This window comes from Oncorhynchus mykiss, chromosome 2 (assembly GCF_057628025.1).
Source record: "Oncorhynchus mykiss isolate SJ-2025 chromosome 2, ASM5762802v1, whole genome shotgun sequence".
NCBI lineage: Eukaryota > Metazoa > Chordata > Actinopteri > Salmoniformes > Salmonidae > Oncorhynchus > Oncorhynchus mykiss.
Window position 1 is genome coordinate 20,436,076 of NC_143023.1, and position 25,566 is coordinate 20,461,641.

At 41.3% G+C, this 25,566-nt stretch overlaps 1 protein-coding gene across 8 annotated transcripts; it reads right to left on the reverse strand.

The window, feature by feature from the left end:
• Positions 1–871: 871 nt before the first annotated feature.
• On the reverse strand, positions 872–24,242 carry LOC110537544 (NXPE family member 3-like). 8 transcript variants are annotated; one of them, XM_090192154.1, is made up of 6 exons: positions 24,130–24,242; positions 5,781–5,897; positions 4,119–4,891; positions 3,904–3,974; positions 3,435–3,653; positions 872–3,341 (listed from the first exon to the last, which is right to left on the reverse strand). In XM_090192154.1, the coding sequence occupies exons 2-6, from the start codon at positions 5,880–5,882 to the stop codon at positions 2,797–2,799; spliced, it is 1,710 nt and encodes a 569-aa protein (XP_090048280.1). In that variant the 5' UTR covers positions 5,883–5,897; positions 24,130–24,242; the 3' UTR covers positions 872–2,796. The 8 variants fall into 8 exon arrangements, with proteins under 8 accessions (XP_090048280.1, XP_021479343.3, XP_090048293.1 ...); XM_021623668.3 differs by having other exon boundaries at positions 4,119–4,894; XM_090192167.1 differs by having other exon boundaries at positions 5,781–5,917; positions 24,130–24,213.
• Between the last annotated feature and the right edge of the window lie 1,324 nt (positions 24,243–25,566).

Genomic DNA, 25,566 nt, shown 5'->3' on the forward strand with positions numbered 1-25,566 from the left:
TACTGATTAATAAAGGGTCTGAATACTTATGAAAATGTGATATTTCCATTTTTGCAAACATTTAAAAAAAACAGTTTTTGCTTTCTCATTATAGGGTATTGTGTGTAGATTGATGAGAAGGAAAAAAACAATTTAATCAATGTTAGAATAAGGACTTAACAAAAAGTGAAGGGGTCTGAACATTTTCCGAATATTAGAAAGCTCAGGATTTGTTTGTTTTTGTTGACACCCCTTATTTTTGGGGGGCACAAAACTACCTCCATACTTCCACACATTCGTATGGGTCCTGTGACACGTGTGGTTGTCGAAGCAAAACAGAGAACACCATCGCGTTTGTGAGAGTCTCCCTTTCCATAGAGTGGTCATAATAGTTTTGTAGGCCAAACCGTTTGGACGCTACAGATGTTTCGTACGAAGACCAATTTTCGGGATGTCTCATGGTCTGACAAACACCACTGTAACTCCAAATAACACTGTAACTAAGACACCTTCGATCGCAGATGCAGAAAGTCAACATAGGCAGATGCAGAAAGTCAACATAGGCAGATGCAGAAAGTCAACATAGGCATATGCAGAAAGTCAACATAGGCGGATGCAGAAAGCCAACATATGCGGATGCAGAAAGCCAACATAGGCGGATGCAGAAAGCCAACATAGACGGATGCAGAAAGCCAACATAGGCGGATGCAGAAAGCCAACATAGGCGGATGCAGAAAGCCAACATAGGCAGATGCAGAAAGTCAACATAGGCAGATGCAGAAAGTCAACATAGGCAGATGCAGAAAGTCAACATAGGCGGATGCAGAAAGCCAACATAGGCGGATGCAGAAAGCCAACATAGGCGGATGTGGTGGATTGAGACGCAGCCTGATGGATTTTGAAGGGATTTTTTTATTATGTTACTTGGATTGACACACGGGTGCATCAACAGACTCTTAGGGATAAAGTAGTGAGACTACTTTCTGGAGGACAATGTCATGCTGACTCACACGCATTAACAATTTGTGGGTTGGGCTAAGGCTTAAGAGGGTGTGAACTATGCTGAATGGGTGTAAACAAAGAAGAGCCCTCTAGGAGGTGTGAAAATCTCATAAAAATCAAAGGGAATTTTCTCTTACTTGTCTCCAAAGTGGGACAACAAGTTTATCACCTTTTAAAGCAAAATAACTTTCCCATGTTTTCTCCAACTACAGTGTATGATATTATACTATTTTGAAGCTCAGTCTGTACTTTTATAAAACATTTAAAATAAGCAAATCACGTTTGACATACACTGAGTGTACAAAACATTAAGGACAACTTCTTAATATTGAGTTGCACCCTCCCATTTTACCCTCACAACAGCCTCAATTCGTCGGGGCATGTTCTCCACAAGGTGTCGAAAGCATTCCACAGGGATGCTGGCCCATGTTGACTCCAATGATTCCCACAGTTGTGTCAAGTTAGCTGGATGTCCTTTGGGTGGTGAACCATTCTTGATACACACGGGAAACTGTTGAGCGTGAAAAACCCAGCAGCATTGCAGTTCTTTATGCCAACGGTGTGCACCTGGCACCTACAGCCATACTCCATTCAAAGGCACTTAAATCTTGTGTATTTCCCATTCATCCTCTGAATGGCACACATACACAATCCATGTCTCAATTGTCTCATGGCTTAAACATCTTTATTTAACCTGTCTCCTCCCCATCATCTACACTGATTGAAGTGGATTTAACAAGTGACATCAAAAAGGGATCATAGCTTTAACCTTAATTCACTTGGTCATTGGAGGAGCGGTTGTCTTTAATGTTTTGTACACTCAGTGTAAGCCTCAATAGAGAAATCTGGACACAAATGTTCAGACAAAATGTAACAATCAGTAACAATCATCATTCATTGTGATGTGACAACAGTATTCAAAAGGCACTCGCACATCTGAGTAATCTTTTTCTGCAGGTGCATGGCAACAATTGAACAAGATGAAGGAAAAAGGAAACCGCACACTGCTCTTGATAGTATCACTGATATTTAATAAGCTAACGTATCAGCCTCACAGCCCTCGCCAGAGCTCTTGTGATTACAAAAAATGTGCACCCTTATGTAGACCTGGCCCCACCCACATCCGTTCTACACATCGAAGGGGGTTGTAGGCAAAGGAAAAACAAATAAGTTCTACCAAATATAACAATATGCATTTCATAAATATTACAAAAGTGTATAAATAAGGCGTATTGAACACGTCTGTAAATTCTCAATGAGGACATAGTAAGTTTTCATTAGTCATAGGGTACATCGTTCGAAAAACGTCAGAATAATCTACAAGAGACACATATTTCATGTTCAAATTCACAACATAACAAGCATTTCATCATTAAGTCCTTTAGGAAATAATGTCTGGAGGGTGAAAATCCAAAAACATTCTCTTTTACTCAGAGTATTATTAATATCTCCTCCCCTATCTGATATCTTAAATTTCTCTATGCCACAAAATCTAAAGGTGGAAATGTCATGCTTCAGGTCATTGAAATGTACAGCGACTGGATAATCCCAGTCGTTTCTCCTGATTGAACTTTTATGTTCACTAATTCTCTGTTTGAGAGAGCGGGTGGTTTTACCGACTTAACAAAAGCTCTGACGAGGGCCGTGTGGCCGATACGTAAGCTTATTAAATATCGGTGATACTATCAAGAGTGATGTGACAACAGTAAAAACACATAATGCAGAATTTGGTATTTCTAGGATTTTTAAAAATATTGTATACTGTAGGTGTTGAATGATAAAATTCTGATATAAATCATTCTTAATCTGCTAGCCCTACTCTGGGCAGACTTGAGAGAGGATAATGTCTATCATGTTCTTGATGATGATAGGAGGTGGGTGGAGGGCATGGGGGAGGTGGTGGGCAAGGGTCATCTCCCAGGCGTCTATCAGTACAACATCCAGACCCTTGAACATAGCCCTGAGCACCCCATCCAGCTGCACTGAGAACCAGTCACTATTGTACAGGCTCACTTTTGGGTCCAGGGCCTGGAGGTTGGCCGAGCGCAACACCACCAGCGTCCCCGAAGCCCGGTTCAGAAGCCGCACCACCGCCCGCCGAATGTGGCGTAGTCGGCGAATGTATACCTGCACAGGGAAGGTGCTGAAATGGGACCATATGCTGATGAACACCACAGTATTTGACCCACCAGTTAGGCCATCCAGCTCATTAGCTACATAGCGCATCTCACTGGCGATGACAGTGTTGAAGCGGATTGGAGGACCGTGACAACGGTATTTCAGCAGGATGTTGTGGGTGCTGTCCACTGCCATGAAGGGCCCCACATTCTTAGGACTGTAAAGGTTGAACTCCTTCAGGTCTGTCACAAAGAGGAAGGGCGAGTTGGGAGTTGGACAAAAAGAAGAGAGTGTTAGAAAGCACAGTAGAGAGTGAAAGATGCCGCAAGACTTACCTGGTACTAAGGTGTTGAGGTACTCGAACCACTGTCTGACAGTAGAGTCTCCGTACATGTACACCACCTTGCCCTTCAGACACTGAGTGGCAGATGAGATGTTAAACTGGCGCATCACACCACCACCCAGAGCTCGCCATGACCCTTGGAAGTAATACCCGGAAGGAGTGATCCTGGTAGACTCTGTCTTCATGCTGCTTCTCTCCACGTCTGCTTTGTCTGAAAGAGAAAAGCAAGCATCTTGCACCAGCTAGCATCATCACTTTACAGGCAATAGAAGTGCTAGGGCTTTCCCACCTTACATTACTGTAGATGCAGTAGTTGGCTCGAATACTGTCCTGCACACCTAGAAACTCTCCAGAGTTTAAGTAAACAGCCACACAGCGGAGCAGAGCAGTTAGTAGGCTGGTTAACTAGTGTTAAAAAGATATACACACAGTTGTACTGTGGTATCTCCTTGCTTGCCTACCTTTTTTCTCAGGCAGCACAATGACACTGTCAGACCCTGAAGGATGAATGGGAACTTTGATATTTACACCACTGAGAAAAAGTGGAAAAAGAATCATATTTGAATGTTAAATAAACTCAATGCAGCATGCAATCTGATACATTGGAAACAGAGTCTGTGAATACATTTCACACACTTTTAAACTCATTCACTTGCATACTGTAAAACTAACTAACCTTTGAAAGAGCAATGCCTCCTTGTTCACGAGCAGATGGTTCACATAGGGTCCCCTGGCGTGGTTGATCCGTGTGTCACAGCTCAGCAGCTTGGGCTTGTAGCAGTACCAGGGCTCCCCTGTGTGGGGGTCTGTGTAATTGCACAGCGGCTTCTGGTTGGTCGGCAGACACAGGTTACATACAGTTGTCTGGGACAGTTTTCCAGAGCGGAACAGACTCTGAAAGGGAATCCGGTCGGGCCGTTCCTCTCGTATCCGTCGTAGAACATGAATTGCCTCACTAGGATGGACCAGTGTCACCTCCACCTGTGCAGACCCCTGCCATAGTAACGGGAAAATGGCAGAGTAGGTCCCATTCCTGTGGTCCAGCACCTGTCCTGCAACGCCTGCCCCTAATGTGGAGGAATGCAGCCGGGCCAGCAAGAAGTCTCCACCATAGCTCTTGGGACGCCCCTGGAAGTCATGCATATGGACCAGAGCCTCCAACTGGTTCCCCACGTGCCACTCTCTCCTGCCCCCTGCTGGCAGGATCACAAAAAGGCTGTGTGCAGGGTCACTGGTCTGTTTCAGGGACACATTCACAGAATGGGGCAGAGGCTGTGGCCAGGCGATGGACTCTAGGAGGTCACGCTCCTCCAGAGCCTCCTCCAGTGAGGGCTCCTGGCTACAGTAGCTCTGATTGCGGTCCAGAGGAGAAGGGCCCTCTGGGAGCAAAGCTGAGTGGATGTTGCTTTGGTGCCGGTAGAACATTGACACTGCTTGGCAGTTGAGCTTCTGCTGAGTAAAGAGGAGAGGTCACTAACAGGCATGCTACACTGGACACTAACTTTTGTAGAGTGTGTGACGCTTCCATTAATTTTAATGAAACCTGGACATAAGCAGCATAGCTCTGTGAGAGGCTTGCGCTGTTCAGTGTAAAATGACTCTCTGGTACTATTTTCAAGAATTTGATGCATGACTCACACCCAAGAACACTTGATAAAGTTGGCTTGCATTCTGCTGATGCTGGCAAAATCTATGCATCAAGTGTAGCATCTAAAAACCTACTGTTTTCGTGACGCCCTAGCTGCTCTTAGCAATGTGGGTGTATTTACATACACTAGCTTTGCTTTCAATTGTATTGGGTTGTACAAAAACATTAAATCCATTTCCATTTCAACTTACTGTGCCGATTGGCAGGACTGTTGGTTGTTATGAAGGCTGACTTTGAGAAAAAATATCTAAAGGATCGTATTACAGATTTTCCAAATGTGGGTCTGTTGTCAACCGACTTCCTCTGCTTACCTCAGGTCAAAATAAAAGTCCTTCACGTGCACCATATGTGGACAGAGAGGAAGTGGGTCTACAACAGACCCACATTTGGAAAGTCTGTTTAATAATACGATTCTTCAGATATTTTGTCTCAAATTCCAACCTTCATAATGACCAAGTTTCCTGGCACCCAGCACAATAAGTTGAAATGGAATTCTATTTAACTTAAGGCAACGCAGTGGACTGTTTTTGTGCCACCCAATATAATTAAAAGCAACACTAGTGTATGTAAATACACCCACGTTGATAAGAGCAGCTAGAGACACCCCAGTGTAGCTCCCCTGATGAGGGGGAGAGGGTGATAGAAGCAATGTGAGATTGGTTCGTATTAGGCCAGATGGATTTACCCTACCTCCAGAATGTTCATGTTGCTGAACAGGAAGAAGAGGCCTGACAGGGCCAGCAGGAAGAAGATACATATATATCTGGACAGGCTCCTCCACATGTTGTCCATTCTCTGTCAGTCAGCCTGATATTGACATAAAGAAGCTGGTAAGGGACAAATAACAATTGTATTTAATTCTGTTGAGCCATTTTCTTTGACCAAGTTAAATTGTAAAAAAAAGTTTTAAAAATGTAACGTTTTCTTTCCTATACCTCGCAGATATAGGACAGAAACAAAGACCTTTCTTCTGAAACTCGTCAGTCTATTCTATTCCCACAACCACAGAGGAACTCTGGAGCTCTGTCAGAATGACCATCAGGTTCTTGGTTACCTCCTTGACCAAAGTTCAGTTTGGCCAGGCAGGCAGCTCCAGGAAGAGTTTTGGTGGTTCCAAACTTTTTCCATTTAATACTGATGGAGGCCACTGTCTCCTTGACAGGATTGTGCCTCAACACAATCCTGTATCGGAGCTCAACGAACAATTCCTTTGACCTCATGGCTTGGTTTTTGGCTCTGACATGCCCTGTCAGAGCCATATATACATGGGACTTATATAGACAGGTGTGTGCCTTTAAAAATCATGTCCAATCACATGAATTTACAACAGGTTGACTCCAATCAAGTTGTAGAAACATTTCAAGGATGATCAATGGAAAGGAGGCACCTGAGCTCAATTTTGAGTCTCACATAAAGGGTCTGAATACTTATGTATATAAGGTATTTCTGTTTTGTATGTTTAAAACATTTGCAAACATTTCTAAAAACCTATTTTCACATTATGGGTTATTGTGTGTAGATTGATGAATAAAAAGAATGAGAGAAAGAGAGGGATAGAGGTGTCATGTCTGTGATGTCTTTCTATTCCATATCCATATTGTGATGCAAATATTCCCCCATTCAATACAATACATTCACTTAAGCATAAACTCTATGACCCATCTTTTCCCGTTCAATGTAATGACAAACATCAACCCCGTGACACACATCTTTTCCTATTGACTGCAATGTATTGAGAAAAACAGTGACATTTATTTTTTTTCAAAACAGTTTCCGAATGATGCCATCAGGCTGATAATGGGCTGTCTCAGTCCACTGCATCCGCCCTTGTCATCCTTACACATCTGCTGTGGAAGATGGGAGAGCTACAGCAGTGTTTGTCAGACCAAGAATCTAAAATAACCTCAAATCGGTCTTCTCACGACAATGTCTGAATCGTGCGAACCGAAATCCATACTCGCACGAACACAATGGTGTTCTCTGTTTTGCTCTATGACCACCACAAGCATCACAGGACTTGTCTGAAGCCAGTACCGCAGATCTGCCAACGTCTGTCTGTCTGTATCAAATCAAATCAAATTTATTTATATAGCCCTTCGTACATCAGCTGATATCTCAAAGTGCTGTACAGAAACCCAGCCTAAAACCACAAACAGCAAGCAATGCAGGTGTAGAAGCACGATGGCTAGGAAAAACTCCCTAGAAAGGCCAAAACCTAGGAAGAAACCTAGAGAGGAACAAGGCTATGTGGGGTGGCCAGTCCTCTTCTGGCTGTGCCAGGTGGAGATTATAACAGAACATGGCCAAGATGTTCAAATGTTCATAAATGACCAGCATGGTCGAATAATAATAAGGCAGAACAGTTGAAACTGGAGCAGCAGCACGGTCAGGTGGACTGGGGACAGCAAGGAGTCATCATGTCAGGTATTCCTGGGGCATGGTCCTAGGGCTCAGGTCCTCCGAGAGAGAGAAAGAAAGAGAGAATTAGAGAGAGCATATGTGGGATGGCCAGTCCTCTTCTGGCTGTGCCGGGTGGAGATTATAACAGAACATAGCCAAGATGTTCAAATGTTCATAAATGACCAGCATGGTCGAATAATAATAAGGCAGAACAGTTGAAACTGGAGCAGCAGCACGGCCAGGTGGACTGGGGACAGCAAGGAGTCATCATGTCAGGTAGTCCTGGGGCATGGTCCTAGGGCTCAGGTCCTCCGAGAGAGAGAAAGAGAGAAGGAGAGAATTAGAGAACGCACACTTAGATTCACACAGGACACCGAATAGGACAGGAGAAGTACTCCAGATATAACAAACTGACCCTAGCCCCCGACACATAAACTACTGCAGCATAAATACTGGAGGCTGAGACAGAAGGGGTCAGGAGACACTGTGGCCCCATCCGAGGACACCCCCGGACAGGGGGTCTGTAGCGTCCAAGCTGTTTGGGCTACACACTAATATTTGTATTTTTTTATTTTATTTAACCTTTATTTGACTAGGCAAGTCAGTTAAGAACAAATTCTTATTTACAATGATGGCCTACCCCAGCCAAACCCTGACCCGGACGATGCTGGGCCAATTGTGCGCCACCCTATTGGACTCCCAATCACAGTCGGTTGTGATACAGCCTGGAATCTAACCAGGGTCTGTAGTGACTCCTCTAGCACTGAGATGCAGTGCCTTAGACCGTTGCCCACTCGGTAGCCCTCCATCGAAAGTTGAGACTCTCACGAACATGTCTGTTTTTCTCTAGGATGCCCACAAGCCTCACAATTCTCCTCTGAAGGTAGCCTGGTACCAGTTTAAAATGTTTTATGGAAGTACAGTGCATTTGGTAAGTATTTAGACAACTTGACTTTTTCAAAATGTTGTTACGTAACAGCTTTATTCTAAAATTGATAAAATTATTGTTTTCCCTCATACAGTGCCTTGCGAAAGTATTCGGCCCCCTTGAACTTTGCGACCTTTTGCCACATTTCAGGCTTCAAACATAAAGATATAAAACTGTATTTTTTTGTGAAGAATCAACAACAAGCGTGACACAATCATGAAGTGGAACGACATTTATTGGATATTTCAAACTTTTTTAACAAATCAAAAACTGAAAATTGGGTGTGCAAAATTATTCAGCCCCCTTAAGTTAATACTTTGTAGCGCCACCTTTTGCTGCGATTACAGCTGTAAGTCGCTTGGGGTATGTCTCTATCAGTTTTGCACATCGAGAGACTGAACATTTTTCCCATTCCTCCTTGCAAAACAGCTTGAGCTCAGTGAGGTTGGATGGAGAGCATTTGTGAACAGCAGTTTTCAGTTCTATCCACAGATTCTCAATTGGATTCAGGTCTGGACTTTGACTTGGCCATTCTAACACCTGGATATGTTTATTTTTTAACCATTCCATTGTAGATTTTGCTTTATGTTTTGGATCATTGTCTTGTTGGAAGACAAATCTCCGTCCCAGTCTCAGGTCTTTTGCAGACAGGTTTTCTTCCAGAATGGTCCTGTATTTGGCTCCATCCATCTTCCCATCAATTTTAAGAATCTTCCCTGTCCCTGCTGAAGAAAAGCAGGCCCAAACCATGATGCTGCCACCACCATGTTTGACAGTGGGGATGGTGTGTTCAGCTGTGTTGCTTTTACGCCAAACATAACGTTTTGCATTGTTGCCAAAAAGTTCAATTTTGGTTTCATCTGACCAGAGCATCTTCTTCCACATGTTTGGTGTGTCTCCCAGGTGGCTTGTGGCAAACTTTAAATGACACTTTTTATGGATATCTTTAAGAAATGGCTTTCTTCTTGCCACTCTTCCATAAAGGCCAGATTTGTGCAATATACGACTGACTGATTGTTGTTCTATGGACAGAGTCTCCCACCTCAGCTGTAGATCTCTGCAGTTCATCCAGAGTGATCATGGCTGCATCTCTGATTAGTCTTCTCCTTGTATGAGCTGAAAGTTTAGAGGGACGGCCAGGTCTTGGTAGATTTGCAGTGGTCTGATACTCCTTCCATTTCAATATTATCGCTTGCACAGTGCTGCTTGGGATGTTTAAAGCTTGGGGAATCTTTTTGTATCCAAATCCGGCTTTAAACTACTTCACAACAGTATCTCGGACCTGCCTGGTGTGTTCCTTGTTCTTCATGATGCTCTCCGCGCTTTTAACGGACCTCTGAGACTATCACAGTGCAGGTGCATTTATACGGAGACTTGATTACACACAGGTGGATTGTATTTATCATCATTAGTCATTTAGGTCAACATTGGATCATTCAGAGATCCTCACTGAACTTCTGGAGAGAGTTTGCTGCACTGAAAGTAAAGGGGCTGAATAATTTTGCACGCCCAATTTTTCAGTTTTTGATTTGTTAAAAAAGTTTGAAATATCCAATAAATGTCGTTCCACTTCATGATTGTGTCCCACTTGTTGTTGATTCTTCACAAAAAAATACAGTTTTATATCTTTATGTTTGAAGCCTGAAATGTGGCAAAAGGTCGCAAAGTTCAAGGGGGCCGAATACTTTCGCAAGGCACTGTATATATATATATTGTTAGTTATACATATTTGATTATTTATACATTTTTATTATTGAATATGTTAAAACAATGACAAATAATGTTTTTTCAGACTCCAACGAGACATCCCCGGCAGAATCTGGAATGGTTGGTGAAAAAAGTCAAGAGCCCCCGGTTTCCGCGATTCGTCAGAACAGCCCTCTCAAAAAACCTGAGGTAATTTAATTATGTATTATTAATATATAGTATTATATCTGAAATGTATTTGACATTTTTTATCTAACATATTTTATGTTTAATAATCTATTTTGTATGTATTATTTTCTTTCAGGCTCCTCCCCGGTGTATAACGGCACAGAAGACCCTACACACCTAGAGCACGCGGATGCACCGGACATTCACACTAAAACACAGAAACTGGAGGATTTCACCATTTTAAATTACATTTCCGAGGTAGATGACTTGCTATTATGTGAAGCAGCCAGCCTTTTTTATTCAGCCAATTTTTTGGGTGGAAACACCCGAACCTGAAATAGAACAAGCTAGGTTTTTCACAGCCTTTTCCAGGGCTCTAAAATCCCGAAAGGTTTTGCTCCACAAACAAATGGGGGCTTTACTCGAGTGACAATACAGTCAGGATCTATCCTTCTGGCATAGAACAATGCCACGTTTGTTAAACAGCAATCCGATTAAAAACCGCAAATACAGGCACCACAAACATACATGTAACATGTATCCTTCCAGAATACCACAAGAACACACATCATTCATTTTCCAAATGGCTGAGCCAACAGACATAATTGAGACAGTTGAACCCCTGTTGTCCCAGATACCCCCCGAACTCCTAGCTATAATTAACCAGATGAATGAGGCGGGGGTAACAGACATAATACAGATAGATGAAACCATATTATCCCAGATTCCCGCCGAACTCATAAAAAAAAATAATCGTATGAATGAGTCAGGGACGGCCGATGAAAACCTGTTATCCCAGATCCCGGAAGCCCTCACATCTTTAATTAACCAGATGAATGTGAGCCTAAGATCTTCTACACTGGACCCCCCCACAAACCCCGCCATTAACACCCATGTCCGAAGAGTCTGAAACGCAATATAATGTTTTTGAGGAATTGGAAAATTGTCTAATAAATCAGGAGGGCGATGGTATCGATAGAAGTGTCTGGGTTGTCTACCAAAATATATTCAGCAATACAGAGATTTGACAGTTTTTCAATTTCACATGAATGAATCAGAATCTTGACTATGCTGTGTTTTATGTAATGATATTGGATACTCTGAACGAACTGTTAGACAGGGCAAGAGATTATGGCGAACCTTGTGATGTCTTACAGTTGGAAATTTGTGGAGATAGCCTGCAAAACACTGTATCTCTTATTTTACCCAATGGCGATGCAGATCTTGAACAATTTCCTGCTGGAACGACTTGTTCAGACAAATGTATCCGTCATAGCCAATAGGACCCTCAAGCTTGTAGTGCAAATAATACGTCAACCCCAGGGTGGTGGTGGGCAGAGAAGGAAACTAGATAGCCTAATGCAATCAGAAATCATACGCAATAAAAGGGCATACCTCATAAACGTTCACAATCCTGGTAATAAGCTATGCTTTGCAAAAGGCCTAGCACATTTACTAAACCCTGGATGTACGATCTAGCGGCGTTACACAAGGCTAGAGAGCTCCAAACGGCCGTGGGTCTAGGTATACAGGATGCGCTGGCTTTATCGGACATAGTCAAAATTGAAAACTTTCTGAACTTCAAGATTGTGGTTTTGTACCACAGTAGAGCTAATGCAGCTCTCTTGAAATTCCAAAACAACCCACAACCTCATCCTCAGATTCTGTACTTTTATGTTCAAAACGACCATTATTATGCCATTACTAAAATCACAGCGTTTTTAGGCGCACCATATGTGTGTCCATCCTGCCATACCAGTTACACCCGAAAAGGGGGACACTCGTGCCATTATAACTGTTCAGTATGTCTGGATGAAAATTGTCCGATGCAGCCCTTAAACCTAACACCCTGTGCGGATTGTCACCGCACATGTCGTTCGGCCTACTGTTACAAAAAACACAAAATTGAAACATGGCACCCAAAGGCCTGTAAATCTGTAAGCAGTTGTGACATTAACAAGAAATGTCCAAAATGACATTGCAATTACAACCTTAAAATAGACAGCCCTAAACCTCGTGTGTGGAATCATACATTGCCCAATATGTAAAGGGCCTTTGAAAAGCAGAGACGCTGAAGTGGTTCAAGAAGTGCCACACGAGTGTTATATTCAGCCCTTGGCTGAAGATGACCCTTCAAAGAAATTATTCTATGATTTTAAGACAAATCAGCAATCAGGGGTTGATTTGCCTATTTTTGTATCTACCATAACTTTCAAGGGTGATAAGTGGTCGGCAGAGGTGCCCAATTGTGCACTCCTCTTTCTAAAACGCTTTAGAAAATCCCAGTACAGAAACTTCACGTTTATAGAGCACAACACTAGAGCCTATGACTCCTACCTTCTTTTGAACCCCTTGATACAGCAAGGCATTGCACCCAGTGTCATAGCTCAAGGTAGTAAAATCTTGTGTTTTGTAGACCGCGCCTTCAACCAGAGATACAGAGAGATTGGCTCAAATGCCAGAGGCCTTGGGTTTTGAAAACTCTGTGAAAGGTTGGTTTCCCCACTTCTTCACGTCTGAGGAGAATCTACATTATATTGGATCTTATCCCAGCCCCGAAATGTACGGGTGTGATCAAATGTCTCCCAAAGAGCGAGAGAGATTCATGAAGTGGTACGAGACAGTAAGCACCTTTGATTTCCATAAAGAGATGGAATCATACTGTGACAATGATGGGGTTTTATTTCATGAAGGATGTCTCAGATTCAGAGAAGAGGTAATCAAAGATGCAGGCATGGACCCCTGGAGTTGTACAACTATTGCACCGGCAGGCATGAAAACCTATCGTACACACTATCGTACACGCCAGGTAGTAAACCTGCAGCATCTATAGCTATCCCCTCGCCTGACAACTACCGACGCCAATTCAAGTCATACTCTAGTGAGTACTTGGCCCAGGATAAAGACATTTTTATTCAACATGCTTTGAATAGGGGTGAGAAGGCGTTTGGGCCTTATCATGTAGATGGATACACACAAATTGACGGTGTTGAGACCGTGTATGAGTACAACGGTTGTTTCTTCCACGGTTGTAAATCTTGCTTTGTGCTCCAGGCCATGTGTGTCCTAACCCAAAAAACATTTGGTGTCTGGTACCAAGAGTACCAAGAGTTTCAAAACAAGTTGGAATCTTTACAGGCTACTTACGGTTTAAAAGGGAATGTGATATGGGAGCATGATTGGACCACACTCAAAAAGTCTGATCCTCATTTTCGAGCCTTCCTTTCCAGCTTTGACACACCAGAACCCTTGGAACCATGACAGGCCTTGTATGGAGGCCGTACCAATGCTTTGACAGTGAGGTATGTAGCATAGGATATGTAGATTTTACATCCCTTTATCCTCATGTAATGAGTTCCTCATGCTATCCTATGGGGCATCCTGAAATTATTCACCGCGACTTTGACTTACCCCAAAACTATTTTGGTCTGATCAAAGCAACTGTCTACCCTCCTAGGGGTTTGTTTATACCAGTGTTGCCTTACAAGGGACCTCAAGGAAAACTTTTCTTTCCCCTTTGTGGCATCAGCAGTGAAAAGAACAGCCAGGAAAACCCTTGTGATCACTCAGATCAAGAAAGAGCCCTGACAGGTGTATGGGTCACAGTTGAATTCTCTAAGGCTCTAGAGATGTGGCATCGTGTGGCCAAAATCTTTGAAGTGTGGAACTTTTCCAGGAAATCAGACACTCTTTTTAACGAGTACATCAACACCTTCTTGAGATGCAAGCAAATGGCTTCAGGCTATCCTGCATCGGTCACAGATCAAGAGAGCAAAGACAAGTACATTCAAGACTATCACAACAGAGAAGGCATACTTCTTGACCCTGACAGAATAGAGGTCAACAAAACCAAAAGAAATATGTCGAAATTGTGGGGGAAAGCTCTTTGGGGGAATCTTTCGCAGAGATGCAATATGCTAACAATGTTGATGATTAAAGACCCTGAAGAATTTTTGTAATTTGTTTTATCGGACTAATACGAAGTTTCCCATTTTTCATTCTTGAGTCAAGACATTGCCCTGGTGCAATGGAGATGTAACAAGAAGTGAGTTCTACCCCCGGGTAATGTAAATGTGTTTCTTGCAGAATTTACCACGGCCTGTGGCCGACTTGAACTGTACACCCTCATGGAGCAGCTTCAGAGGCGGGTTCTTTACCACGACACAGACTCTGTGGTCTATGTAAGCAAACAGGGTGATTTGAACCCCCCACTTAGCAACTATCTGGGTGGTTTAACGAGTGAACTCGAAGATGTCGACCGTATCACAGAATGGTCCTCCTGTGGTCCCAAAAGCTATGCTTTTAGGACTAAAGACAATCACGTGGTGTTGAAAGCCAAAGGCGTGACTCAAAACTATGAAAAAGCCCCGTGTGTCGAGGGGTTCATAAACGACCGGAATAGTGACTTGGAGATTTTGAGCTCCTACAAAACAATTGTTGGAGATAAAAAGGGCTTCCATCTAAGGAATGCCCCACTTACTAAAAAATTCAGGGTAGTCTATGACAAGAGACTGCTTTTGCCTGACGGGAACACATTGCCCGTTGGCTACTGACTTATGCTACAAGCCCCAGTGTGTCTTAAAGTTTAAGATATAATGGCTGCTGTAGAATGTTTTGACCCCCGGTTGCAACTACCGGACCTTATCCTTTTCTCTCTTTTGATCTAGAATCTCCTCCACGTGAAAGACTTTGTCTTTACCCAACTGTAACTTCTGTAATTCCTTCTCATAAAAAGATCCCTCTATAAGCTCCCCGTCATAATCTTTTAACTTGTAGACAGGGTGTATGCGCGGTAGACATTCGGTAACGGTGAACACCTCATCGCTGTAACCTTGTTCATATTTTTTGTCGAAAACACCCCTCAACTTGGATATACGCACCAAGTCCCCCACTATGAATTTAAAATCAATTTTTGCTTACGGCGATGGGGGAACAGACCATACAGATTTTTAAAGACTTGAAAAGAGTTTTCAGAAGAGACCTCGGAGGGCTTCATCCGTATACTCTTATGGTAGCTGTTGTTGTACCCCTTAACTAAATCTTGAACTATATCAATATATCTATGCGTGTTGTGAGCTGTAAAATATCGCCACATCCGCTCCTTCAGAGTTCTGTTAAAGCATTCAACTACTGATGCTTTCAAATCTGAGCCAGTGGCAAAATGTACTATATTGTGCTTCTTCATGAGTTTCTGAAAAGTCTTATTAAAAAGACGTTTACGCCATCAGTCTGCACTTTCTTGGGGGCTCCTCCTTCCTTCAAGATAGAGTCAAAGGCCCGGGTCACCTCTGCCCCGCTCTTATTTTTTAAGACCCTTACGAATGCTATTTTTGAGAAAATATCTATAACCGTTAGCATGTAGCGATTTCCATCATTTTTATCTGCAAGGGCCTGCATGTCACATAGATCCGCCTGAAATTGGGACAAGGGATGAGTAGAAAAAACGATATTTATTGGAAATTGTTTTCGTACAGGTTTATGTAGAGTATTAAGCATCCTGCTCTGCTAACCACTCATTCAGTTGAGCAGCGCTTAACCGGCTACCTGTTTCTTCGGCTATAGCTCTCTGTAAACGCTCCTTACCCCCATAAGACCCTGGGTTAGAGGGGGTATAATAAATGTTTTTCAACGTCTGCTCCACCATCCTTCTTGCCTCTCTGAGGTACAATAACGTTAATGAACCCCTTTCAAATAACTAAAACGTTTCATTTTCATTTCAAATTTTAATTTTTTGCAAACATCAAGTATTAAGTATACAGACAATTCAGAATTCGTTGCAAGATACTTGTACTCGTTTCTCAACGATCCCAGCATGCAACACCTTGTATATTTGGTTTAGATTAACAGGCTTGTGTCGCTGAATTTTTAAAACACACACATCCGCTATATAAGTATATAAACAACAAATATGATACATGTCACAATTAAATGGTGTTTCAAACAAATAAAGTAAAATCTTAGACAAGGTTGTTTCTAGTTCTTCAGAATCATCCACAAGACGGGATACCATTTGTGTCCATTGTAGACTCTCACCCGTATGTCGTACATGATTCATGATTTGCTCCATTTTTAGCACACGCTCTACATTAGCCCAGGTATTGTGTGTTGTGTAGAACGATACATTGTTCACTTTATTTTCAATAATTTGATGCATAACATTTGTATGTTCTCTCAAAATAAAAAATGTATTTATTCTCTCTAACATCGTATGCATATAGTTACCGAGCCAGTAAATAACAAATAAGTATAGTCACTCGGTCTCTTGGGGTTTATTGAGCCAAAAAGTCATCACATCAGCCACCACAGCTTCCCTGTATTTGTTGTCGTCCACCAGGGTGTGTTGGATTTCTTTGAGTTTCTTGTGGATGTAGATCGCCTCCTTCAGTTCATGTAGGAAAGCCCCGGTTACCCCGTAAACTCTGGGAATAGACGGCGAAGGTATAAACCTGCAGGACCACAGTCTTTTCACCAGCTCTTCAAAATGGTTGAAGAAGGAGTATCTTGGGGGCTCGTATAGGCATGGATGATGGCGCTGGCTAGGGTGATTGATCTCACAACCGATGCATTTTTCTCTTATATACTCTCCAATCACCACGTCTAAAAGTGTGGCTACAGAGGCCTTGATGGTGTCCACAAACATAGTACTGACCACCCCATCAAACACATCCTCAGGCTGTGTACATGTAGGAGGTGTCGGGGTCTTGCCTGGGGGGAGTAGAATGGTGGGCTGCGTGGCATAGAGTCCTTAGGGTCTGGCCCCCATGACGTATCGGAGTCCTGGTATGTTGTATGAATATCCATGGTATATGCTGAAATGAAGAACTGGAGGCTTTATGGGCACTCCTTTTAATGTTGCACCAGTCCTTTGCGTATCAGGGCGAGGTTAACGCAGCCGCGTACTTAGTTTTCTTCGGGGGCTGACCCTTCTGAGGATGTACCTTCTTGGGGTTCCTGTGAATCATAATCCTCAGGATTTGTATATATTATATACTTCCTTAGCTGAACAATGCTCTGCCGCTTTTGGCTCTGTACAAAAAGAGCGTCCGACAACTCTAACATTTTCAATTCCGTTAGATCCCAACTTTTAATAGGAATAAGCATGCGCAACATAAAATCTCCAGCCAGGCCACCATCGCAAATGTTTTGGTTGCGGGTTTCCTCGTTGCTGATATAGAACACGCATCCACATGGAAGTCCATTCTTTCTTTGTATTTTCACCCTGTGAAATACTCTTCCTGAGGAGTCAGGGTGTCACGTCCTGACCTTAGTTATCTTTGTTTTCTTTATTATTTTGGTTAGGTCAGGGTGTGACAAGGGTGGTTTGTTTAGTTTTGTACTGTCTATGGTGTTTTGTATGTCTAGGGGTTTCTCCTAGACTACGGTGTTTATATGTCTATGGTTGCCGAGATTGGTTCTCAATCAGAGGCAGTTGTTTATCGTTGTCTCTGATTGGGGACCATATTTAGGTAGCCATATTCCTTGGGTATTTTGTGGGTTGTTATTCTATGTTTAGTTGCCTGTTCGGACTAGTCATATTGCTTCACGGTTAGTTTTGTTATTTTGTATAGTTTTGTTCAGTGTTGCATTCATTTAATAAATTAGAATGTACGCTTATCACGCTGCGCCTTGGTCTCCTCCTTATGATGACCCTGACACAGGGGTACCTTTCCAATGGGTCTGGTAGCCCGTGAACACACTATACCCCTTTGTGATAACTCTCAGTTCGGGACACACAACCTTGTGAAAAACCGGCCATTCTTCAAGCCCGTAGTCCACTCCTAAAGTCTGGTCTGTATATTCTTCTCCTTCAGCTACCGTTGTAGAGTTTCACTCTACCGGCCTGGTAATCAAACTGATACCCCCATTGCTGTCCATTAGACATCCTCACTTGATCTTTCATGTGAATGTGAGGGCAGTTCCTTTCCTGCAGTCGAATGACAAAAGCACCCTCTAGTGGCCTCATGAGTAGAAAGTTATTAATATTCTTCATTTCAAATCCGGTGTTTCTACGTCAAACGGTTTTGTTATATTTCAGTCTTCTGTGATGTAAATAAAGTGTAATATTGGGATACAAACTCAAAACTGAATACATTTCAAGTCTACAGTATATCTGACATGGTGCAGGTGTCTAATTTATTTTATGCCCACAACCCTGTGTGAGGTGTATAATTTTGTTTCAAAGTAGGTTTGTATAAGACTACCAAGAAACCCTCTACATGACCCTGATTTAGCCCAGGTTTTAAGAGGGTCTCGAATAAGAGCCATAGTTTCCCCCTGTACATTAAACACACACACACAATATTGGATCTTTAGTTAGACATATCCTGGCTTTTTGTCAAAGTTTTCTGGCCAGGCGAAATATTGCATCATCGTCATTATTATGGATCTATCTAAGTAAATGCCATTAGAAAAAAAAGCTAGTGTAGGCCTGTTGTTCCATGTGGAATGTTTGACGTGACCGAGTTGAAATCACCAGGCAGGCCAAAACTCCATCCCACCAAAACAGGCTGAATTTTCATGCAGTCTTTTCTAACAGCTCTTAGACTAAATCGGCATTATCATTATTTTCACAATTTCGCAATATTGTTACATCCTCATAGTGTGGGAATATACATAAAACACAGAAAAATCACGTTTTTACTGCACTGGGCCAACCTGTTTTTTTTTACCCAGGTGTTAGGCTTTAAGGTATCCGGATAGCACTAACTCCAAAATAACTAACTACCAGATTTCTGTCCGGACTATTTCCTCTGGTGGAAGAATTCAATTGTATGAATTGACTTATCAAAATAAAGTTTCATGAAAATGTGTCATTCATTGTCATTATAATATGTTGGTAAATGCTATATAAAAGCAATAAGGCACGCGAGGCGGTGTTGTACTGTACCTCTGCTTTCACCTCGAGTGCCTTATTGCTTAATTAAATTGTTGTGGCTAACGGCATACAATTTTATAAACCTAGTTATAATGAGTGTTATAGAATACTGTTCATCCTTTTGTCATACGCTCTAATGCCAGCTGTTAATAACTGCCATTCAGTGGTGTAAAGTACTTAAGTAAAAATATTTTACTACTTAGTAGTAAAAGTACTACTAAGTACTACTTTTTGTGGGTATCTGTACTTTACTATTTATATATTTTTTTGACTACTTTTGCTTTTACTTCACTACATTATTTAAGAAAATATTCCACTTTTTACTCCATACATTTACCTTGACACCCAAAAGTCCTCTTTACATTTTGAATGCTTAGCAGGACAGGACAATGGTCCAATTCACACACTTATCAACAGAACATCTCTGGTCATCCCCCCTGCCTCTGATTTGGTGGACTCATTAAACACACAGGCTTAATTTGTAAATAATGTCTGAATGTTGGAGGTTGCCCCTGGCTATCCGTACATTTAAAAAACAAACAAGAAAATGGTGCCATCTGGTTAGCTCAATGATACATAAGCATGTTTTAAACCAAATACTCAAGTAGAATTTTTACTGGGAGATGTTTTACTTTTACTTGAGTCATTTTCTATTAAGGTATCTTTACCTTTACTCAAGTATGATAATTGGGTACTTTTTCCACCACTGCTGCTATTACACAGGCTGCATGTTCACAAACCCCGGCTTAAGTAAGTGATGAATTTGAGACGTTATAAAATAGCTAAGAATTTGATTATATACCACAGGATGAGTTGAAAGGATCACTTAAGGCCTAGGTGGGTGCAACTTGGCATGATGGTAAAGGCTCATGGGCCATACTCTTTCATGTAATGCCATGTGAATTGGCCACATGGTGGCGCTATAACAAGGGATTGAAGATGCAAACTTTGAAACATCATGACCCCTGTTTGAGCTAGAGTCCAGAAATTCAGTACAGGGATCCCTCCCCTTACAAGGAAAAAATATGTCTCAAGGACACAAGGTCCTCCATTATGTATTTTACGTCATTTAAAAATAATAATAATTTTTTAAAAAAAACGCTTCTTCTCTTAGTCCAGTAGATAAGCTATAACATTTTTTTGATTTGGTATAGAAGTGTGAAAATAGGCGCTGAACAAAACCTGATAGAGTGCCATTTTAGCTAAGCCTTGGTCAGTATGCTGAAAATGCATTTGCACTCTTTTACATTTTGTGTAATGGCTTCCCCTGTGTTGGGTCTACATGACCACTATATAGCTTAAAATGTTTGTATTGGTTTGGGGAACACATTGAATTAACAACTGAATCCATATTGTCTTTGTTTTTACCTTGATGATTGCAACAATGATAAACATGTATTTTACATTGCTGTACAAATTGGTATTTCCTTACTTTGAAAGTGATGTATTAAATACAAAGTTACCTTTTACACTGTAAAAAAGTTATGTTCCCTGAAGTCTACTGATTACAATGATATATAATATATGTAACTGGAGTTTCCAGCTGAACAAAAAGGAGAGCAGTCAGGGATAACTTCAATAAAAATATTTTCTGTTTAATTATTAGTTGCAACAGGGAGATACCTCCAACACAGAAGAAGAGAAAATGTTGAATAGGCTCTTTTCTGAGAAGGCCCTAAGATATTAATTACACACTACCCAAGTTTTCACTAAATACCAGCCCTAAAGGCTTGTAGGAAGTCACAACATCAGCAGCTACAGAAGCACACAGTGTCACAGATACATTATCAGTGTGTCCTCGGCGAAGTCTGGCAGCAAACTTTAACCATAACATTCAACACGGGCAGACATTTGATACTGGCAGTAAAACAGGAAAAAGGTAGGAAGATCAGCACTTAGTTATAACAGTATATACTTAAATGCAAGAAAATAATGAATCTAATAAATTACAATTACAATATGATATTATAAAATGCCACTTAAGAAATGTGTCAAGAAACCTACCCTGTACACATCACTCCAAGTAAATGATGATTGTGAACTTCAGGAAACAGCTTAGGGAGCACCCCCCCTATCTACATCGACGGGACCACAGTGGAGAAGCTTCAAGTTCCTCGGGTTACACATCACTGACAAACTGAAAAGGTCCACCCACACAGACAGTGTCTCTTCAACCTCAGGAGGCTGAAGAAATTTGGCTTGGCACCTAAAACCCTCACAAACTATTACAGATGCACAATTGAGAGCATCCTATCGGGCTGTATCATCGCTTGGTACGGCAACTGCACCGCCGCAACAATATGGTCTCTCCAGAGGGTGGTGCGGTCTGCCCAACGCATTACCGTGGGCAAACTACCTGCCCTCCAAGACACCTACAGTACCCGATGTCACAGGAAGGCCAAAAAGATAATACAACAACCACTGCCTGTTCACCTCACTATCATCCAGAATGTGAGTTCAGTACAGGTGCATCAAAGCTGGGACCGAGAGACGGAAAAACAGCTTTTAACTCGAGGCCATTATTACTGCAATGTCGGAGCTAGAACCACAAGCATTTCGCTAAACGCACAATATCTGCTAAACACGTGTATATGACCAATACAATTTTATTTTATTTGAAACCCATAGGAATGCATTATGTCCAGAAGGGAGATAGGTAACCCATTTTAACAAAATGTGTTCATGATGACACCACAAAACTTGTACAAAAAGCCAGGATATGTCTAACTAAAGATGCCCAATATTGTGTGTGTCATGTACTGGGGGAACACTATGGCTCTTTAAGGGCTATTTGAGGGGAATTAGAGACCCTCGTAATCAGGCTGACAGAAGGAACTGCCCTTACGTTCACATGTACCTATTACACAGGCTAGTGTGTGTGTGTGTGTGTGTGTGTGTGTGTGTGTGTGTGTGTGTGTGTGTGTGTGTGTGTGTGTGTGTGTGTGTGTGTGTGTGTGTGTGTGTGTGTGTGTGTGTGTGTGTGTGTGTGTGTGTGTGTGTGTGTGTGTGTGTGTGTGTGTGTGTGCGTGCGTGCGTGCGTGCGTGTATATAACTTACAGGTGGGACAAGGGGTCATGACCCCACCTCCCCAATATTAGAGACAGGTCAATTTGACCCCCTCAATAACATACCATGATGAATTTGATTGATTGGAAATAATTTTCCTACCATAAAGTGCCAGGCAGCTACTGGTTTTCTGTGGCTTTACATGAAGTTATATGACTGCTACTTTGATATTACACCATAATCCCAAAATAACATAACAGAAACTCAACCATCCCAACACACTGCCGTCTAACTTCGCCCCTTGACGAAAAACAAGTCTATGTGAGTGTGTGCAATGGTGGTGGAATCCATGTATTCACATGTTGTGTGTGTGTCTGTTTTGTGCTTTGAGGATGTCTCTGCCCACATGTGGTCTAAGTACGACACGGCTGTTTGATACATTCTTTATATCCCCCATGTTCCTGCCACTGTTTTTGAGTGTATGTGTGTGTGTGTGTGTGCAAGGAAACAACAACACTGACCAATAAACATTCAATTGTAACATCAACTGTTTAGTTATCTAGGTTTCTTTTTTATAGCTGCCATTGCTACTGTAGCCTGCACATCTACATTTCTTCACAGCTGTCACAAATCCTCTTGTGCCCCAGAAACCTTATTTTGTTGTAAAATTCTATTTGCTTCCATTTTGTTTCAATATATTTACGTGTTTTGGTAAGTTATTATTAATACAACAAAATACATTTTGTGCAATATTAGCTTTTGTCTGAAGCTGAAATAGACAGGAAATTGAAACGCTAATTTGACCTATGCACTAACAAGACTTTTCAGCGTACGAAGGTTTGACACATGCTGGAATACTGTAGTTTTATTGCAACAAGACCTCCTAGTTTCACTTACATATTCGACGTATTATGGAAGCATTAATTCCACATGGTTACACGGTTAAAACAGAAACAACTCAAAGGGTTAAGCTTAGGTACTCCTGCCGAGTGGTTTAGGTTAGGGATATGGTTTGGGATAAGCTTAAAACAAAATAATTAAAAACAATGCACTTTTTCCATCAATTATTCTCATGGCTTGCAAGAGCATTATGAACTGTCGTAGCGCAGTGGTCAGAGCAGCATGCTTTAGTCTGGTCAGAGCGCTTTGCCTCTGAGCATCATTAGTTGCATGAGTGCTCGGCAAGAGTTAAAAAATGTGTGAGCGCCGAAGGCTGCATATATCAACGTTCTCAGGGTTGTTTCAAATGTCCAAAGTCTATTTCTAGTGATCAGCCTGCTTTATTGATCTAATGTACTTCAACAACAGAATTACTCACGTTGGACAAAATGAAAATGTTAGCCATAATCAGAGACTAAAAAGTGTTGGTTTACAATTACATTGTTTATGCTCTATTCTTACAATAAAAGTGACTCAAATTACACAATAAAGGATTCACAATTCAGTTACTTTTGGGCAAAATATAATCCAAAACACAATCAAAACAAACTGCAAATGCATCCAATAAGTTTGTACAGTCAAAAGCTTGATGTAACTTTGGACTATACTATAAGTGTCAAATTTCTTCAAATGGGGGGACAAGATACATAAAGTGTTTTCATTTCTAAATGGTAAAAGAGATGTATTAAAATACCCTCAAAACACAGGGGGAGGAAACAGAAAGACCAGAAGACCATTATTTTTGGCACAAAGTTCATTAGGTTGATTATAATGCCAGCAGGGTGTAGGCCACTGCAATCAATGAGAAATGGTACTTAATCAATAACCCGTTAAGGAACAGACCAAGCAAAAATGAAAGATTGGCTCTTTGCATGTCATTTCTTTTCTATGATCCTTGATTCCACATTTAGTTGTGAAAATATCAATACAATGCAGCCTGTACCAACAGATTTGATATGCTCATGTGGTTCCTGTTATAATTGATTAAGTTAGTTAGTTGTGCTGTAGTTGCTTACCGTTTATGTATTGTCCCTCTTTGTATAGAATAAATGATTTACCAAGTTGATGTCCTGTCCACTGTTATTCGAGGCTGTCTGTCTGAAGAGCATTCATCTGTCCTTTACACCCATAGAAGTAGATAGAGAGCGCATTTAGGGCTGTGTCAGTATTGACATTTTGTCCGGTAGTTATTGTCATGCAAATGCCTGCTGGTCTTATTGACTGTTAATTAACAAACACGTTCAGCATCTCCAGGCCTCCATGCATACAAGCCGCTGATGTGCACCTAAGGAACATCTACATTTAAAAGTCTAATAAAAATATACACCATCACAATACATCCATTATTTATTTTAGGCAGGTCTTAAGAAACATTATTATATGAAGAAAATGTATTTCAGAAGAACAGAATATGAGTCAGTCTACTCCTGTATGTTTTCTGTCTATGCATCCATACCATAGACTGTAGGCTAGTTCAATTAGCAGACAATATAAGTTCCATGCCATTATTTTATATTATATGATTTTATAGTAACAATATAATTGAACTTAGCTGAATAAAATATAACAGATTTTTTTCCATTCTGGGGCAAGTGCACATATGAAGTGGCTATGTTGACTGTAAAAGTTATCATTTGAAATATGTCCTATATGCTCGATTTTGTGTTATTTGGCTACTTTAGTTGTGAATTATACAAACCTTAGAATGTCTTAGAAATCAAAACATGTATGTGCTACATGATGCGACTATAGGACACTGATTTTAGAATGTCTTAAAAAAAGCTTGTGCTCTCTTCCTTGCCTCAGGCTGTTCTCTCATCAAATGATCATATCACCCTGTCGTGGAAATTCTTACACAGGGACACTCTAAGTCTATCTTAAATGAATCATGGTTTATTCGTCAGCACGCTGGAGAGGTTCCAACCAACTCAATACACCATAATGCACATGTCAAATCAGGAGCTCTCTCTGGGCAGACCAGGCAGTTGTCTTATAAATGGCTATACACAGACAAATTATATTTGCATGACTTAGCATAATTAATTCATCATTACCGTTTTGTCTCATTCATGTGACCGAGCAATACTGTTTCATAACATGTGACAGACCAACACCTCACGAGGCTTCTCCTCTCTAAGCTGAGACTTTGAAACTGAGATATCTTTAGTTTGTTCTCAAAACAAGGTCTGGGTGTACTGCCAATTTCTAGTTACTGATAAGAGGAGGATTTGTTCAGTCAACCACTTCCATGAACACAGAAATTGGTTTATAGAACAGCACATGAATTGAACAAAGAAATTAGTTACAAGAAAAGCACAAACCTTAAAATTCCCATTGTAACACTATTCTCACTTTAATATTGTCTTTACTAATATGTAAAATTTGTTTAGACTTAGAATGGCTCATTATCAAGAACAGGGGCAGTGGAAATTGTAAATTGCTTGCTGACGATC

What these genes read in the sequence shown, in the direction of transcription:
- LOC110537544 (XM_036941641.2), bottom strand. Translation starts at nt 5,882, where the DNA reads ATGGACAACATGTGGAGGAGCCTGTCCAGATATATATGTATCTTCTTC. An exon ending in GCAACATGAACATTCTGGAG is followed by an intron (nt 4,895 to 5,780) that starts GTAGGGTAAATC and finishes CTCTTTACTCAG; the next exon opens with CAGAAGCTCAACTGCCAAGC. An exon ending in TGTGCTGCCTGAGAAAAAAG is followed by an intron (nt 3,654 to 3,903) that starts GTAGGCAAGCAA and finishes TTTCTCTTTCAG; the next exon opens with ACAAAGCAGACGTGGAGAGA.